At 44.4% G+C, this 18,075-nt stretch overlaps 1 protein-coding gene across 5 annotated transcripts in view; it reads left to right on the top strand.

Moving 5' to 3' along the window:
* LRRC27 (leucine rich repeat containing 27) overlaps positions 1-17,757 on the top strand; it is an 85,798-nt gene extending 68,041 nt beyond the window's left edge. For 3 of the 5 annotated variants that reach the window (XM_059730015.1, XM_019482918.2, XM_019482917.2), the window contains exons 9-11: positions 2,289-2,404; positions 5,735-5,858; positions 10,273-17,757. In XM_059730015.1, coding sequence (XP_059585998.1) covers positions 2,289-2,404; positions 5,735-5,858; positions 10,273-10,413 — 381 coding nt within the window. In that variant the 3' untranslated portion in view covers positions 10,414-17,757. Of the gene's footprint in view, positions 1-2,288; positions 2,405-2,936; positions 3,438-5,734; positions 5,859-10,272 lie in introns of those variants that run through there. The other 2 variants (XM_019482919.2, XM_019482920.2) reach the window with 2 other exon arrangements.
* The last annotated feature ends 318 nt before the right edge of the window (positions 17,758-18,075 follow it).

Genomic DNA, 18,075 nt, shown 5'->3' with positions numbered 1-18,075 from the left:
CGAACTCTGCCCAATGTCCCAATACACAAGAAAGGGGGGTACATTTCCTAACCTTACTGTTAATAGTACCCATCTCAGGGCTGCCTTCCCGGTTCTGACCGTCTGACTTACCTAGGATCCAGGGATCTGTTCTTAGTCCTCATCCTCACAGGGGAAAAAATCACCGGTCTTGGACTCGGGCCAGATAGAATACTTACAGAGATAATCCCAGGCAGGCATACTGACGGTAGGCCTTATGCCCTTTCTACCCTCTCACCCAAGTGCCTGGTACTTTCACTCTATGGCGTTGCACCGTTAGGCTACTGCCGCCTCAACGATCCAGCTCCCCCTGAAGCAAAAGTCTCACCGGGAAAAGAGATCCCGGGGCGCGCCTGACATTCGCTTCGGAGGAGCGGCCGTCTGGTCGTCAGTTAGTCCGGGCAAAGCCTTATCTAAGGCGGTCCCATCTGGGGTCGCCAAAACTGTTGTGCCCCAGCTCAAGTCTGGGATCGTGCCCGGTATGCAAAGGCCAATAAAGATACCAGGGGTGAAAGTACAAAGAAGGTTTATTGCTAGCAATAAAAGGTGCGAGTGGAATAATTCACGTAACAAGCACACCAGATCACTATTTCTAAGCATCTTTTATACAGGAGTTTTCAAATTTTCACAAGCAGGCTTGTTTGCTGATTGGTTATAAGTGAGTGACACAAGAAGTTCTTTACTGAGCATGTCTCTATACCTGTGTTTTAGCTATGTATCTCATTTACATACATGCGTGCTTCATTAGCATACTTCTTCCCCACCTAGGGGCGTGATTTTTAGTATTTTAATGAGCCCTTTAACCCAGTACTCTGCTTCTTCTTTTGTTTTCAAGCCCCCTTTATCTAGGACTGTCTCCTCCTTATCATTGCAGATGGGCATTTTTCACATAGCATTCTCTTCTGCTTCGTCTTCGAGTAGAGGTTTCTAGGTCACTCCTTACACAACTAGTCCAGGTATTGCCCAACCAGCCTGCTGGCCAAAAAGGTTGAGCACCACTGTACTGTACCAGTTTCCAGACATGGGCTATATTTTTTATATACAAAAAATGACTATACCAAGTGCATTGGTTACACACTTCAGGGTTAAACCCTGGTCCTGCTGAAGCCAATGGGAGTTTTGCCATTTACTTCAGTTAAGCGATGATTTTACCCAGAATACAGAGGAAAGAAGGATTTCCTATATTTCCTAATTCATGAATTAGGAAAATGTGAATTCTTCTCATCAAGAGTACATTATGTGAGGCACCTTGTAATATTGCCACTTATTCTGTACCAGTTATATGGATAAAGAAAGGATATCTATCACCCTCCCATTCAGCCAGACTATCACCTTCATAAATGTTAAGTTTACACACACAATTTAAAAGAATAAACACACGTGTGTGCATGCGGGCGTGCGTGCGCGTGTGTATGTGGCTAGTGATGATGAAAGCATAGCATTAAATCCTGGCCCTATTGAATAAAATAGGAGTTTTGCCATTGACCTAAGCATGATTAATTATCATCTTAAAAGTTTCTCTCTTTGTTAATATATTAAGTTTTGACAACTATTTGTATTTTTCAGTTCATTAATTGTTTTACTGTTTTGGTCTGTAGCCAAGATTTCTTTTAAAATTAATCTTGATGTTTAATACAGACCAATAATATTTTACCATATTTGAAGAGATTAAAACAACTTTTCTTTCTGGAAGATTGTATATTTTACACACAATTAAGCACACCGCTCCCACTGATTTACAAAGGACTCTGATCCAAACTACTCTTTTTGCCTTTGAAAATCTCCTGTTATATGATGATTTAATTTGTTTAGAATTGCCAAAATGATCCACAGAAACTGCTACTCAAATCATACTTTCCTTTCTCCAGTTTTGATTCTTGATGCACTGCACACTGCACCTAATTCTCCTTGTATAGTAACAGAATAATTTCTATACCAAATTAAAAGGAGGTAAATAAATGGGAAGTGTTATCACAGTGTTTGCCAAGGTTTTTCATAGTGCCTTTCATTATCACGTTTGACTGTTTGAATATAAAATGTTTGCTATTTATATTGTGGGAAATAACCACCAGTCATTGAATAAGAAAAGTTTAACCATTAAAGGAAAAAAAATGATTTGCAGAAACAACTGCTCTGATCACTGGACTCAATTAAAAAAAAAAACAAAACCTCCCACCCTATTCCCTTCCTCAGTACAGAAATAGTTTTTTTTATTTATGATGCCTTTCTACAAAATGTGCTAGTACCATATTATGTTGTACTCTTTTTAGATATCAAAAGGTGCACCATATGCTACAGATGGATATGAAAAACAAAAGGAACCTACACTTGAAAAAAGTGAACAAATGAAACTGTTAAAATTAAATGCAGATCCTGAAGGTATAAGGTTAGTGCTTAAATACTTCGAGCTTATTATTTGTTTTTAGTACTATTTGGGAAATCCTTTTATTTCCTTAGAAAGGTATAAATAGAGTATTTTTCTGTCCTGTGACACACACAGATACAAAAACCAAACAAACAAATCACACCCCCAAACCTCCTGTATCCTTATCAAATCAACCTGCTGGCACCTGGTAACATAGTAAAATATATAGACTCGTTCTTAACTTCCATAACTAAGTAGATAGTTACTCCCTTCCATGGGACTGAATTGTAGTATACTTCTCACATTCCAGCGGCATCCACCTTGTTTTATGGCTATGGGCAATGTGTTTGGAATGAATTCCTTACATGCTGTAGTTTGCCTGGCTACTTGGATTGCATATTGCTCAGTTGTACTTTCCAATTCTTGTTATGTTAGCGGGCCTCCCATAGGTTTCACTACATTTCACTCACTGGCTGCTCTGAGATTCCCCAACACTATCCTTTAGCACTTTTGCCTTTCAGAAGTACTGGCTGTTTCTGTTCTCTCCTTCCAGACCATCCTCATGAACATCTGTTTTGAGGAAATGGAGGCTTCTTTTTGATCCCCACTGTAGTAATGGATACCTGCAAGAAGACACAGTTTCCCTTTCTGCTGCTGTGCAAAAAATCCCTCAGGATTCCTAGAATTTGAAAGCAGAAAATAGGTCCATAAGGCAGCCTATACTGCCCTCTGTTTTAACAACAGCTGATTAAATGTTAAGTATCTCCCACTAGGGGGCAGAGCCATATACAACATATATACATTTGAAACGTCCTGCTATCCCTAAAACAAAGACATCAGCTTTATTTATAAGCCTGATGTGAAGCCAAGACCTTAAAAGCAATGAGGCTCTCAGGACTCTCAAGTTTAATTCTTTTTTCTCCATTTATAATTTCCTTGCCTAATTAATTGTATACATGATTGCACACCAGAAAACTTGTTGTAAAGTAACATTTGTACATCAAGAACTCGGGAATTAGGAATGGCAGAATTAAAGTTATCCAAGACACCTCAATTTGGTTTATGAATTATGATACCATTTTTAATTACAAGACCAACATTATCTTTTCTAAGGCTCCTGCTTCATTCAGTGTATAGGCCACAAAGTATTCAAAGACAGAATAGTTTTCAGTATTCCGCTTTATCCTTAATGTTCAATACCTAGCCACATGATCACTCTTCAAATCTCACTCTGAATAAGGAATTTTAAGTTTTCTATGGACTTTTCTATGGTGCTTACTACTATAGTATCTCAGTGTTTCACAGGCATTTTCTTTTCACACCACCTTCTAAGATGGTGATAGTACTCCATTGTATACATGGGTAATCAAAGCGAAGAAAGGCTATGGTTAATAAGTCCACTACTTTGGGGTACCCATGTTGAGATACTTAGGATCTGATTTTTCATGGCATTTAGTGCTTTATAGCTTCTCTTCTCCCAGCCCCCATGTTTATAGCACAGCTCCCATTGCTTTAATTGCTGTGTGAGTGCTCAGTATTTTTTACAAGTTAGAGACCATAGCCATTTCAAGTTAGGAATCCAGAAAGGGATGAACACAAAGTTAGTGGCAACTTGTGAAAAGCTGGGTCTAAACACTTGATTAGTGTGAAGCTTCCCTCCCTGATTCGATTTGGCAAAGATTCAGCCCAATCGATGGCCGAATCTCAGAATCCATATCGAATCAGGAGACCCTTTAATCTCTCCGAATTGAATTGGAACCCTCTGAATCGATTCGGAAAGATTAGATGATTTGGACGTAGACACAGCTTTAAATGTTTTTTCTACATACTTCAAGGTACCAGGCGGCTCGTGACTGCTGAGATTCTGGGGCAGATGAGCGTCCCACAGGCCCCAGCGCTCTCAGCAGCAGACCTGGAAGTGGACCAGAAACATTTCCGGTTCACTTCTGGGTCTGCCAGGGAGCACGCAGGGGGCCCCCCCTCCTCCCTTCTGGCTTGGTGACAGGTGCCTCCTGGGTCTGGGAAGGCACCCAGGGTCCCCCCATGACTGATTACCGAGCCTGGGAGGGGGCCTCCAGTGCACTTGGCAGTGGGTCCACTTCCAGGTTCACGGCTGAGCATGCAGGGGGCCCCCCTGTGCTCTTGTAGGATGCTCCATCTGCCCCACCATCGCAGCATTCATGAGCTGCGCCTGGTACCTCAATGTATGTAGATAAAACATTTAAAGCGGCGTCTGTGGCTGAATCACTGATTCTCCGAATCAGCATAGAATTTTAAATTTCAGATTCAGCTGAATCGAATTGGGGACAGTGACCCAAATCAATGAATCAAATCACTGCCCCCAATTCAGACTGAATCTGAACTGACTACAGCCCATTTCGCACACCCCTATTGATTAGCAATCCATATGAACTCTGTGGCAGAGAAAAAGATGGGCAAATTTCAGGACTTACCTGACTTACCCACAAGGCCCTTCTTTTTTGTCCTACAATCTGCTGTCTTATTAACTAAATACTTTTCATCTTCTGAAAGGATCCTACTACATAGCTCTGATTCACGCCCCATAATACCCTTTAACCTGAACACTGTATCAGACGGAAGTCCTGTAGAAAGATATCTGATCATACCCAGTTCTCCACTCGGGCCAGGATTATCCCTCCCTAAATCATTCCAGCCAAGTGCTTGTCTAACCTGCTCTTAAAAACCTCCAAGGATGGAGATTTTGCAACTTGTCTAAGTAATCTGTTCTAGTGCTTAACCATCTTCATAGTTAAAGTCTTCCTAATATCAAGCCTAAATTTCCCTTGTGGCAAATTAAACCCACGTCTGTCCCCTGAGAACAGAGAGAATAGTCTATTACACTCTTATGTTCTCCAGACTAAAAAATCCAGTCCTTCAAACCTTTTCTGATGAATCCTGGACCTCTAGTTATTTGTTGTTTGTTTCTTCTCTGCTGGACTTCTTCCATTTTGTGTGGTTTCCTTGAACTGGACATAGAACTTCAGGTGAGGTATCGCAAGTGCTGAATGAACTGTAAGCGTTTCTTCCTATGACTTGTACACAACACTCCTGTTAATACATGCTAGTATGCCATTGGCTCTTTTGCAATAGCAGACTGTTGACTTGTAGTCAACTTCAGTCCTGCAAGTCCTTTTTCTGTAATTAAAGATGATCGAAAAACATTCACCACAGTCTTAGAGACAGGTTACCCATATGCAAAGAAAATCAGTTTTGGGTTTTGTTCTACTCTTCTTTGTTTTTATATGTTAAAATGCAACAGGTGCTTTAGACTGTATTGGAAGTGGAAGCTCTAGTAAACAAAAAAGAAAGAAAATAATTGTGTTTATTTAGAGCATCCAGAGAAAAGAAAGTGAAACAGTGCATCAAATGGCATATACAAATGATGAAAACAAGAAAAAACTCAGAAGGGACACCCTTGGAAGTAATGCAGAGAGCAAAACAAGACATTGAAACTGTAAATATCAACTTTCTTTCAGAAATACATTTGCCATATTGTTAATGTTGTCATTGATTAATTTGTTCATTCATTCAAAAAACTTAGGCAAAAATAATTTGTATTACAAATATAAATTCCTTATTTGACTTAGGTTACTTAAGGTTACTTATACTGGATAATTCAATCATTTGCATCTTCATTTAAAGAAAAGCCAAAAATTTGGATAAGACAGTATGTCAAAAATGAAATAATAAATAGATACCAAAGTTACTTTTTAAGCCTACAGTGTGCTATGCAAGCTGCTCTGTGGTAGTTGATTTATGTAGAAAACTAAAGCCAGAATTTTAAGAAATAGAAATTTATAGCTAAAATGTGGAGTTAAGTCTGCATCTAAACATGTGGCGTGATTTTCAAAAATGTTGAGTATCTACCAGCCCCCCTTAACCTCAATATAGTTGTAGAATTCAGCCATTTGGTACAACAGTGTGAAAAATGGTGTCAGTCTAAGCATTTTTAAAAATGTTATGGAACTGACTTGGCAGAAAAAATAATTTTCAGTGTTTTCTGAGAATTAATGGAATCCAGGTTTTAACAATGAAAAAACGTTCATGTTTGGTTAGGCAGTATCGGACATTAGAATACCTGTAGAATGGAGGCCTGTTTTATCATGAAGTAAATTATCTTGGTTTTGACTATTCTATTTTTAAATCTCTGATTTAGTGAATGAAAAAAACAGCAGCTCCAAATTAATGATGCTGCCAGTGCTGGACTAACTACCAGCTGGCTGTGTCTACACAAGACACTGACTTCACAGTACCCCAATACTACTGAGCAGTAGTGTAACGTGGCCTGAAGCATGACATGACACTGCTGCACAATAGTAATGAGTTACTGCGCAATCAGTGTCACCTAAAAGCCATTCAGTGATGCTACTGTACAGTAATTCCAGTTACTGTGTAGTCATTTAGTACACTTTTAAATAAGTTTATACGAGTACTAAATGACTGCACAGTCAGCGTCTCATGTAGACATGGCCACTGTTTCCTTAAGAAACCAAGACTTGTTTGTTCATTTATGTAAGGGATTGCAAGGTATTGACTGGACGTAGTAGTAGGTTTACAAGCCTTTGCATACATGGGGTTGGGGAGATTATTTCGTATTAAATGAAGTTATATACATAAAAGACCTCTGTACATTGCAGTTCCTTGGTAAGTAGCCACTGACCTAGTACTACATAATTCAGGGCTTGGCAACATTTGAGAGCATTGGGCTAGAATACCCTAACTCGGATCGAAGATAGGCTGGCAGTAAGACCCAGCCACCACTACATCTCTCTGCTGCCTAACTGCAGCACAGCATGGGTGAAGCACCCAGCTCCTTGGCCATAGTCAGTATGGCAAAGTAGGGCACAGGCAAAGCCCCTGGGGACTGAACGCTGCCAAAGTCCCCACTCCATACACCAGATCCAGTGGCTCTATGAGTTGGATCTGGCCCACAGCCTGTAGGTTTCCAATCCCTGGCATAATCTGTACTTCTTTCAAGAAGCAGTAGTTTTACATCCTATTACATTAGGCAATACTAATGCTCATGTGATCACATCTGTACTGCATGCTGTTTTGGAAGTTTTATAGCTGCTTTCATGTACTGCTTTGCACCCAGCACAAATCATCCAGATTATTTGTCCATGTGCCTGCTACTGTTCTGGCATCATGGTAAACATGTCACTTCTTGTTTTAAATCTGGTGTGAAGCCAGATTCAGTCTGTCTGTCCATATACACTTCTGGAATTAACATAGCTAGCATCTTGGTGGAACCCTGTACCAGTCCAGCTACACAAAGGTCCTGGGTCTCCTTGTTGCTTGGGAGGTGTGAAAATTCAGGGAACTCTGACCATTCAGATCTCAACCCTCTCTAAGGCTGTCTCAGTATTGCAGGTAATTTGCAGCACACAGGGTACAGTTATAGTTCAAGAAAGGTATTTCTCAGTGCCTATTGAGGGTATTCTATAATTCCTATTATAGGAATATAATAATTATAGGAATTATAGGACTATTATAGGAATATATAATTATATAGGAATATAATAATTCCTATTATAGGAAGGTATTCTATAATTCCTATTGGTGATTTTTCATCTACCCTTTAATCTCCCAAACACTTAATGGCCTAGTAGCTACTTAGAATTTAATCAGTTCTTTTTACAAAGGTCCAGTGACAGGCTTCATACCCCATGGTCATGGGGGATAAGTAGGGTCTTCCAGAGTAATGGAGAAAATCAATTCCATTAATGTTCATAGAATAGCCACAGCAGCCAGTCTAGTTTTATCATTAAAGAAATACTGCATGAGTTCCTGAAAATCCCTATATCATGGCTTTTGCCAGACCAACCAGCCCCAATTGATAATCTGGCCTTTAAGAATGTTGTAGAAGCCCTTTCCCCTTTAAGAATATAGAGGCCTTGCATTAGAGGAATATGAATTCCATCAGTTGGCCCTGTGCAGTTAGGGATTTATGTGCATACAAACCCATCCTGAGGATTGTTAAGCCATATCATATGAGGCAAAAGCATCTTTTTAATAACAACATGTGCTTCCATTGGAGCAGCCCTAATCTGCCCACACCAAATTGATTAGCTGTTAATGGGTAGGTGTTTGGGATGGTGAGCCTCCAGATGGCAGTGGCTGCACACTTCTGAATGAACAGGGAAGCTATCATGTTGATATGCTGCTGCTGCAACTTTTGAGTAAGCTTCCCACAGGAAGCAGTCTTGGTCATCCGAAGTTCTGTGGCTACTTGTGAGTGTCCTAGGCACACAAAACATTCCTTTCTCACTACCTGACATTATATAAGTCTAAAAATGACACTGCTGAAAATGACATTGTGGAACTGCTCCAAGAAATGTTCCTTCAGAAACTGTTAGTTGCGCTTGCCCTTGTCCTCAGTCCTGTTCTTCTCCTGGTATAGCATCATGCAAGATTGCTGTTGCTGCTACCAGAATCTCAACCAAGCTGCTCCATAGCATGACAGTTGGCTCTCAGAGCTTCAGCCATCTGTCAGCAACATGTCAAAAGCATCTGCATAAGCTGTTTTTTATTCCCACTTTCCAATGTGACAACACATAGCACTGTTTTGTCCATAATGGCCAGCTAGTGCCATTTACAAATGGTGCTGACCTTCCCTCCTCCACCCCCGCTGCACTCCTCATCCCTCCCCCCTAAAAAGACAGCTCAGGGACAGAAAGGAATTGTGGGATTTGGGAAGTTTGACTTCTGGATGCAGAATCACAGGGACTCCTGACAATCCCATCCAATGGTGTTGGAAGAATCCCCCAATGTCTTGTGCTACTGTTGAACCTTAAAGAACATAGGGTACCCAGCCACAGTGTTGAGTGCATAATTTGATGGAAATGTTTCAGAAGCAAAGTCCACAGTTAAGTAAAAGTTGGCTGTCCATTTGGAAATGGCTACTGCATGCTATCTATCAGGCAGCAATTACTATGCAGCATCTAACCCCCCCCAATTCCATGTAGACAACCCTTAATGGATTTCAGTTAAATTTTTAAAGGCTTCTCTCAAATTTTGCAACAAGGTGCCAAGGCTTGTATATGTACTTCACAATAAACTTTATGTAAGTTAAGCAAGAGCATAATCTCTGTAAGATGTTGTCCTAGAATTTGTGAAAACCAAAAATGTATTATACTCTGTTTAACAAAGCCATCCACTCTATTATCACTTATAATATTCAAGACATGGTTGATAGCACAAAAATGTTAAAAACTAAGATTTTATCTTGAGAAACTGAAAAAATTATGAAGACATGAAATCTAACCTGGATTTCATTAATTTTCAAGATTTTACTCTAATTCAGTGAATTATATATGTGAATGTATATGAATCCTTCTTTTTCTTATTCTAGGAATGGACTAAGTTAATGTATCAATAGGAGGTTCAAATATCCAGAGATATGCTTATTGGCATACATGTAATTACTGCAGTCAAAAATCTGCCCCTAAACTCAGGAGCCACTCAGCTATTTTTTGACTTAACAGAGTTGATTTTCGGCAGACAGCCTCTATCTTTGCACATGTAAAATTGTCTATAGGCATATCTGCATCTACAGTTGGCAGGAGAAAAACCTGTTTGTATTCCTTTGAACTGTTCTAACACAAGCACCTATTTAAATGTTTGAGTTTCCACCTGCAATCTATATGTGGTTTTGTGGTTGCAACCTCTACACTTGCGCACAAGTTATTTTTAAAGTGCTGTAGGTGCATGCATGTAGCTTTACATGTATACGAATGGAGGCTGCTTACAAGCCCAGTTAAAAAGCTGGTTCATTCCATCTGTGTAATGTTTCTTGCTGTTTATGATCTAATGCAAGATAAATTAGGCTTTTTTCCTAATTTTTTCCTTACTCTTTTTTTAAACCAAAGGTGGAAAAACTACAGGCTGAGCTAGCACAAATAAAACAAGAACTTCTTCAGGAGTATCGTTTCACTGCCTTCACAGGAGAACCTGTTTCTGATTCACCAAGAATGCAGCCTCGTAATATCTTTTTCAACATGAAATTTTAATTGCCTGAAATTCTTACAAGAATACTAGTCATGCAGTGTCCACCATTAGAAGACAACTGTATTGAAGCATGATTTAAAGTGTTCCTTTTATTTCTTCTCCTTGTTGATTGGATTTAACAAAGTTAAAGCTAGCATGATACACCATTCTAGATTATGCAGTCACTACGTAATTTCAGTAGATTTATAATCACAGGGTTGTAAAGTGTTATGTTGTGTTTCTTTTATTGAATCTTTTTGTTCTTAGGGCCTCATTCATCAGAATTCAACTAAAACCTAAAATTGAAATATGCTTTAATGGAAGTTTTGCTTAGCTAGTAACTTCAGAATTTTCCCCTTACAGGAACACTGTCTATACACAGTGCTAGGTAGATTAATAATAGAAGAAAAAATACATGTTCAGCTATGCACTGTATATTAAGGTCATAGTCATAATAGAGCAGTGGTTCTCAACTTTTTTTTGTACCAGGACCCATTTGTAAACAATGCTATGGCCAGTCCCAACCTAGCAAATAGTTTAAGTAGAAAACACACAAGTATTTGGGCACCAAGATACTTATCACACACTACAAGTTAAAGCAACTGAACAGTCTTAATTTAAAAGATGGAACTCAACATCAACAGGAAAACATTAACAGCAATATCAGCTTGTGGCCCTCCATTACTTCCAAATGACTTTCATCGCTGTACAATTTGCACAGTGCAAATTGCCAGTGCCCCTCACTCCCGACTTGCAGCCCCCTGGCCCTGCCGGTGCCCCTCAGTCCCAACCCATAGTCCCCCATCCCTTCCCAGATCTGCCGGTGCCCTTCACTCAACTCACAACCCCTGGCCCTGCTTGTGCCTCTCAGTCCCAACCCACAGCTCCCCACCTCCCAGCCCTGCTGGTGCCCCTCACTCCTGACCCACTGCCTCTCCCCAGTGTGCAGGGCAGGGAGTGGGTGTGTATAGGGCACACGCCCCCCCACATTAGTGCCTAACAGGCAACCCAAGCCCTGTTGCCAGGAAGCAGAGCGGACCCTTTAAATCCAGAACCTTCTGGGTGCATCTGTCCAGTTGAGCAGGGGTTAAGGATTGAGCCCTGCCAGCTGGTCAGGTGACAGGAAGGGAAAGGCCAGAACCATGTAAACCGCAAGTGGAGAAGGCCAGCAGGGCAGCAGAGAGGGAGATTCCTGATGACTACAGAGCAGCTGTGGCAGCTTCCTTGGGAAGAATGTGCCACGCTGTGAGACAGAAGCACAATCACATGTAAACAGGCAGTTTGCCTCTCTTATTTTTATTTTCGTTATATGGCCATAGGGGCTTATGGTTTATGTTTAATGTTAATGCTGGTGGTTTGTAGCTGAGGCTGTAGGGGAGGAAGAGGCCTCATTAGCACTGAGGGGTGCCATGATAGAGGGCTCAAGAAGTCCTGCTGCACTAGGGGTGCATCACTAGGGTCCATGAGCCCAGAGTCGCTTGAAGGGAAGATAGGAGCCTTGAAGCCAGGTCCTAGTAGGTGGACATAGGCAAACAGCCCTAACTACAGAAAGGGGGGCAAACCCAGAGGGGGTAAGGCCCCAACAGCCTGGCACCACGGGCACAGTGTAGAAGGGCCAGTAGGCCGGGTGTCATGGAGAGTATGAAACAAGCCTGAGTGGGCTAGAGAGCTAGAGCTTCCAAGTCAAGCCCTGCTTAGTGGGTTTTGATTGACAGGCCTAGCTAGAGAGGGGGAAGGTGGGGGGTAAGCCCACAGTGGCTGAAACCCCAACATAAAGCTAAAATTATGAAACATCTGCAAGGCATGGGGCATGTCAAGGGAAGGTAGGAGAGTGCATTTTGCTCTTAAGGCAACAGCTCATCATCCTACAGGCAGTGAGCCTAGAGCCTGTCTGGGAACCTTTGGGTCAGCCTCCCTCTTTTTAAGAACCAAGTAACATCAAGTCATGGCAGGTGAGTAAAGTGGGGGGAAGCTGATCCCCAGGGGAGGAAAATACAGCAAGACTTAACGGGTACCCACTCACTGGCCTATAAAAAAAAAAAATGCAGCCAAAGATAGCACCCTGTCACAGTGCCCCATAGTGGGTATGGGGCTGCAGCTTGGCATGGGTAGGAGCTGCCTCCGCGGCCCAGCAGGTAGGACCTGGCACAAGAGGATGGAGCAGGAAAGCAAGACTCGTTGCTGCTGTTACCACTGCCAGGACTCCGGCACCAGCCATGCTGCCAGCAGCATGAGGAGTAAAAGATGAGGGAGAGGGGGCTGCGATGTCCTCACCTCTTCCCACTGCTAGCTCTGCTCAGGCTACAGTTTTACCCTGCTGCCATCGCCTGACCACTGCCACCACCACTCCCCTCAGGCTGTGGCTCTACCTTGAAGGGGTGGTGGGCAGTGCGGGTAGCCTGAGAGGAATGGCAGCAGCCAGGTCACGGTGGTGGGGTAGAGCTGTGGCCTGGCGTGTGTGCAGCTCTGGGCAGGAAGTGGTGAGGGCAGCATGGTCCCCCGCATCAATTACTCGAGCTGCTGGCAGCATGGTTGGTGTGGGGATCCTGGTGGCACATGCAGCAGCAACAAGACTCACCACCACACTCTGTCCTCCCTCACCCTCTGGGCTGTGGAGGCAGATCCTGTCCTCGCTGGTCCAGCTGGGCTGCAGCCCTGTGCCTATGGCAGATGCGCAAATTTAGTGGGGCATGTGCCCCCCTTCCCTCCCAACACATTGTCTATACGTCCCCCACCCCACTCCAGAGACCTACCTGCGGGGAGCTGCAGGAGTTGCTTTCCATGCTTCCTAGCTGCTTCGTGCATAGATTTCATAGACATTAGGGCTAGAAGGGACCTCGGAAGATCAAGTCCAGACCCCTGCCCAAAGGGCAGGAAGTCAGCAGGGGTCATCTGATCCCAGCAAGAGACATCCAAATGTCTCTTGAAGGCGTTCAAGGTAGGCGCTTCAACTACCTCCGGCGGCAGTCTATTCCAAACCTGGGGGTCTTGGACAGTAAAGAAGTTCTTCGTTATGTCCAGCCTGAAACGGTCACGGAGGAGTTTGCAACCATTCAATCTTGTCATCACTTGGGGCGCTCTGGTGAACAGATATTCCCCCAGATCCTTGTGAGCACCCCTGATAAACTTATAGGTGGCCATCAGATCCCCCCTGGGCCTGTGCTTTTCCAGGCTGAAGAGTCCCATAGCCTCTCATTGTAAGGTCTGTTTTCGTGACCTCTTATCATGTGCGTGGCTCTCCTCTGCACTGTCTCATGCTTCTCCACATCCTTTTTGAATTATGGAGCCCAGAACTGGATGCAGTACTCCAGCTGCAGCCTCACCAAGGCCAAGTACAACGGGAGAATGACATCCTGGGATTTGCTTGAGAAGCATCTATGGATGCAAGCCAGTGTTTTGCTTACTTCACTAGCTGCAGCATCACATTGAAGGCTCATGTTGATCTTGTGGTCAGTCGTGACCCCCAAGTCCCTTTCGCCAGAAGTGCTAGCCAGCGTGGCACTGCCAAGCCTATAAGCATGCTGCAGGTTTTTCCTCCCAAGATGGAGAACCTTGCATATTTCAGTGTTAAATGCCATTAGGTTCTCGTCTGCCCATTTCTTGAGCCTGTCAAGGTCAACCTGGATTGCCCTCCTGTCCTCAGGTGTGGCTGCTTTACCCTAAAGTTTGGTGTCATCAGCAAACTTGGCCAGTCTGCTTCTGACACCAGTGTCCACATCATTAATGAAGATGTTGAACAATATAGGTCCAAGGACAGAGCCTTGGGGGACCCCACTGGTCACAGGGCACCACAGTGATTGACTTCTGTCAACCACCACTCTCTGGGTCCAACCACATAGCCAATTCCCCAGCCAGCGGATTGTGGAGAAGCCGAGGCTGCAGTTGGCCAGTTTTGCCAAGAGGTGATCATGGGATACCATATCAAAGGCTTTTTTAAAGTCAAGATATACAACATCAATGTCTTCTCCCTTGTCCAGGTGACAGGTCACCTGGTCGTAAAATAAGATTGGTCAAGCAAGACCTACCTGCAACAAATCTGTGCTGGCTATCCCTCAGGATTTTGCCATCGGCCAGTCTGTTGAGAATGTGCTTTTTGATAATCTTTTCCAGGACCTTCCCCGGGATAAAGGTCAGACTGATGGGCCTGTAGTTTGCTGGCTTCACTTTCTTCCCCTTCTTGAAGATAGGCACCACATTGGCCTTCTTCCAGTCTTCAGGTACTTCACCAGAGCACCAGGAGTTCTCGAAGATCCGTGCCAGGGGCTGGGCTATGATGCTCGCCAGCTCCTTGAGTACCCTGGGGTGTAAGCTGTCAGGGCCAGCTGACTTGAAGATATCCAGCCTCTCAAGGTGTTCCTTCACAAGGTCAGCATTGATGGAGGGTAAAGAATCTCCCTGACCCAGGACTTCCTGTCCTGTAATGGGCAGGGGTGTCCCTTGGGACTGGTGAAAGACTGACACAAAGTACCCATTTAGCAAGTTGGCTTTTTCATGGGCATCAGTTGTCAGATGTCCCATCTGGTTTAGCAGGGGTCCAATGTTGCCCTTGCTTTTCCTCCGGCTCCCCACATATCTAAAAAGGACACACACATGCACATGATGCCCCCTGACTGATCAGCCTTCTGCTCCCCCCAACCCTAAGCAGCCCTTTGCAACTTAGAACTCTGCCAGCCTGCAAGGGGAAACCTGCAGTTTCCGAGGGTTTTCTCCTTTAAAGGAGAAAATCCATGATTTTCTGCTTTTTTCCCCATTTTTTCCATGATTGTTTATGACCCTTTCATACATTATTGCAACTCACTTTTGGGTCGTGACCCACAAGTTGCAAAATGCTTTATTAGACGATTCAGTTATTAAAGTTTCCAAACTCGTAATAGATAAAATTTGTTAAAATGAAGCTATATTATCTAAAATACTCCTCACATACAAGAGGATCTTAGGCACTGGAAATAGAATTATTTTTTGCAAAAAGGTATTTAAGTATATACCTTTTCCCCTTTCACTGATGTGACCCCGTTCCTGTCTCCAACCTTATGATGGAGGGAGTGCATCCTGTTTTCCAGGAAGGGGGTGGTGACAGCACCAAAGGTAACCAATTGTAGCTGGATGGAATTTGCTGCTTGCTAGCCCAAGAAAGACATCCAAACCTGTACTAAGTCAGTCAAGGAGCCAGTGAGGAAAGGAAGAGGACAAGTTTTGGGGATATACTGCTACTACTGGTGGCCTCCTGCTCTGTTTATGATTAGTGAGGAAACAGGACTAGAGAGAAGCCTCATAAAAACCACTGAAAACAAGAATGAGGATCAGAGAAGCTGGAAGCCAAGAGCAAGACTGGGAGAGAAAAGCTGCTCCAATATAAAATGTAAATACAACAATGTTAGAAGTAGGGAGGCAGAGAAAGAAAGGAGTAGGGCTGGCAGATTATAAATCTATTCCTTCCCCAACCTCTCAGGACTTGTTCCACTAGCACCCCAGCAAACTTCCCTTTGAAGCTCCTTTGTCCCTCTTCCCGAGGAAGAGAAGTAGGTGGCAAATTCTCTCAGGCCTTTACAAAGTGTCTTCAGACATGTCACCCTCCATCTCCTGGGCAGCATGAGCCCCTACATTATGTGGCTGTAGAGTGGAGTCACCTAGCAGAGAAAGAGGTACAGTCAAAGGTAAAAATCCTTGAGCCTGTATCACCCTTGTGTGCATGGAATTCCATGCACCCTTGTGCATGGAATTACATTGGCATAAAACTGAAATAATGCAGCAGTGTATCAAGGCTTTCTCTTCAAAGCAAAAAAAGCCAATAAAAATACCTCTGGTTGAAAACACTTTAATGTCATCAGAAACCAAGGTAGGAACATTACGTGCGTTGTCTTACATTATTTCACTATATGCAGTGAAAAACAAGTCTTCCTTCCCAACCTGTTTTTGGCTGTTTCCCTCTGGCCCTCTTCTATTTTTGATCTCTGTGTGGTGTCACTTGTCTCCTGGCTGCACTCTATGGGCACGCACGTGCCTCTTGCCCCATCTCAAACCCCTTTGAGGTGGGGCAAAAGGCACATGCGGGAATGAAAAAAATGTTCCCTGCACCGCAAGTTTGCAGTGCAGGGAGAAAATTAGACCCCTGGATATCCAGGGGTCTAAAACAACTGCCCCGCAGAAGAGCGGAGCAAGGCATGATCCCAGACCCTCCCAGGGAGTCAGTCCTCAAAAAGAGACACTCTGGTATCAACCAGAGTGTCTCTTTCATTCTCTTGCTACCTTGGCCCCCAGCGCTATCCAAAGTAAGTGGGGGGGGGGCGGGTTCATGAGTGTGAGTGGGTAAGGGGTGGCAGGGGGATGTTGGGGGGTTTGGGGAGTGGCAGGAGGGATGTCCCTGGGACTGCAGGGTGTATGGACCCAGCCCAGCCCCATGCAGCTCACTAATCTGGCTTTGCACCAGAGTGGGTCACAGGGCTCCAGGAGGTATGCACAGGACCTGTGTCTCCTGGAGCCATGTGACCTGTTCCGGTACAAAGCCAGACTAGCAAGCCACACGGGGCTGGCCCAGCATGGCACCCAGACCGAGTCGGGCAGCAGGAGCAGCTATCTGGGCGCGTGTGTGGTCCCCGCATGCTGTGCTGGGTCCTGTCACCAAGGGCCCAGCCTGGCCAGGTGGCAGAGGGGCCCAAGGGTGGCAGGACCCAGCTGGGCCCGGCACACAGTCTTCACTTGCTGTGCTGGGTCCTGCCACTGTGGTCCAGCCTGGCCAAGTGGCAGAGAGGCCCTAGGACCTGGCTGGGCCCCGCACGCGGTCCCCATGTCCTGCTCTGGGTCTTGTCACCATGGCTTACCCCTGCCAGGCAGAGAGGCCCCAGGACTGGCGGGACCCAGGTGGGCCCAGCGCGCGGTCCCTGCATGCCGCACTAGGTCCTGCTCCCATGGCTCAGAGTGCCCCACTCCACTGCTGCTCTTAAAGGTAAGTTATGGCCCCTGGGCTATGGACCTCCAGGAGGGATCTGGGACCCTGGGCGGGGAGCATTCTATGTGCTGTGGTGGGGGCTACACCCTATGGGGGCCAGGGGATCCACACCTCCTGAGCAGCCCCCCCTCAAGGTTCCCCACACCCATAGTCCCCCCAGCAAATCGCCCTACACCTACCCACACACCAACCCACATCCCTCCACACACACCCCACCCACCTTCCACCACAACCCTTTCCACCCCTTTCCTGCAAACACCACATCCCCCCATCACACACCCATCATGTGCGAAGAAAAACAAAAGTATACATCAACGCATATAAGTATTTAGAATTTATTTTATCGTGATGATAGAGACACTGGTAGGCTTCCACATTGCTTTAACTTTGTAAATATACCAATAAAGCATTGCCCAACTGATCGCTGTCTCTCTCTCTGTATAAATTGGGGGGGGGGGGCAGGTGGTCATTTATTTTAATTCTGGAAAAACATGGATTTGGGGGTATTTTTAAAAATGGATTTGGGATGCTGCTGCATCAGTCCAGCTTGCACAAGGGGTAGTGTCCCTAGGTACCAAGTGGCTGGGCCCCAAAAGCTCCTGTCTATTTGTATTCTTCAAGTATCATGGGTTCTAAGGCCCACCTGGCTAGCTAATAGCCCCTACTGTGTTGGGCCAAGGGATGAAAGATACAACAGAATTCTTGGGACAGAAAAGGCAAAAAAAAACCAAGATAGGGG

This window comes from Alligator mississippiensis, chromosome 6 (assembly GCF_030867095.1).
Source record: "Alligator mississippiensis isolate rAllMis1 chromosome 6, rAllMis1, whole genome shotgun sequence".
NCBI lineage: Eukaryota > Metazoa > Chordata > Crocodylia > Alligatoridae > Alligator > Alligator mississippiensis.
Note: the sequence above shows the minus strand (reverse complement) of the source record. Positions and strands in the feature narration are given on the sequence as shown.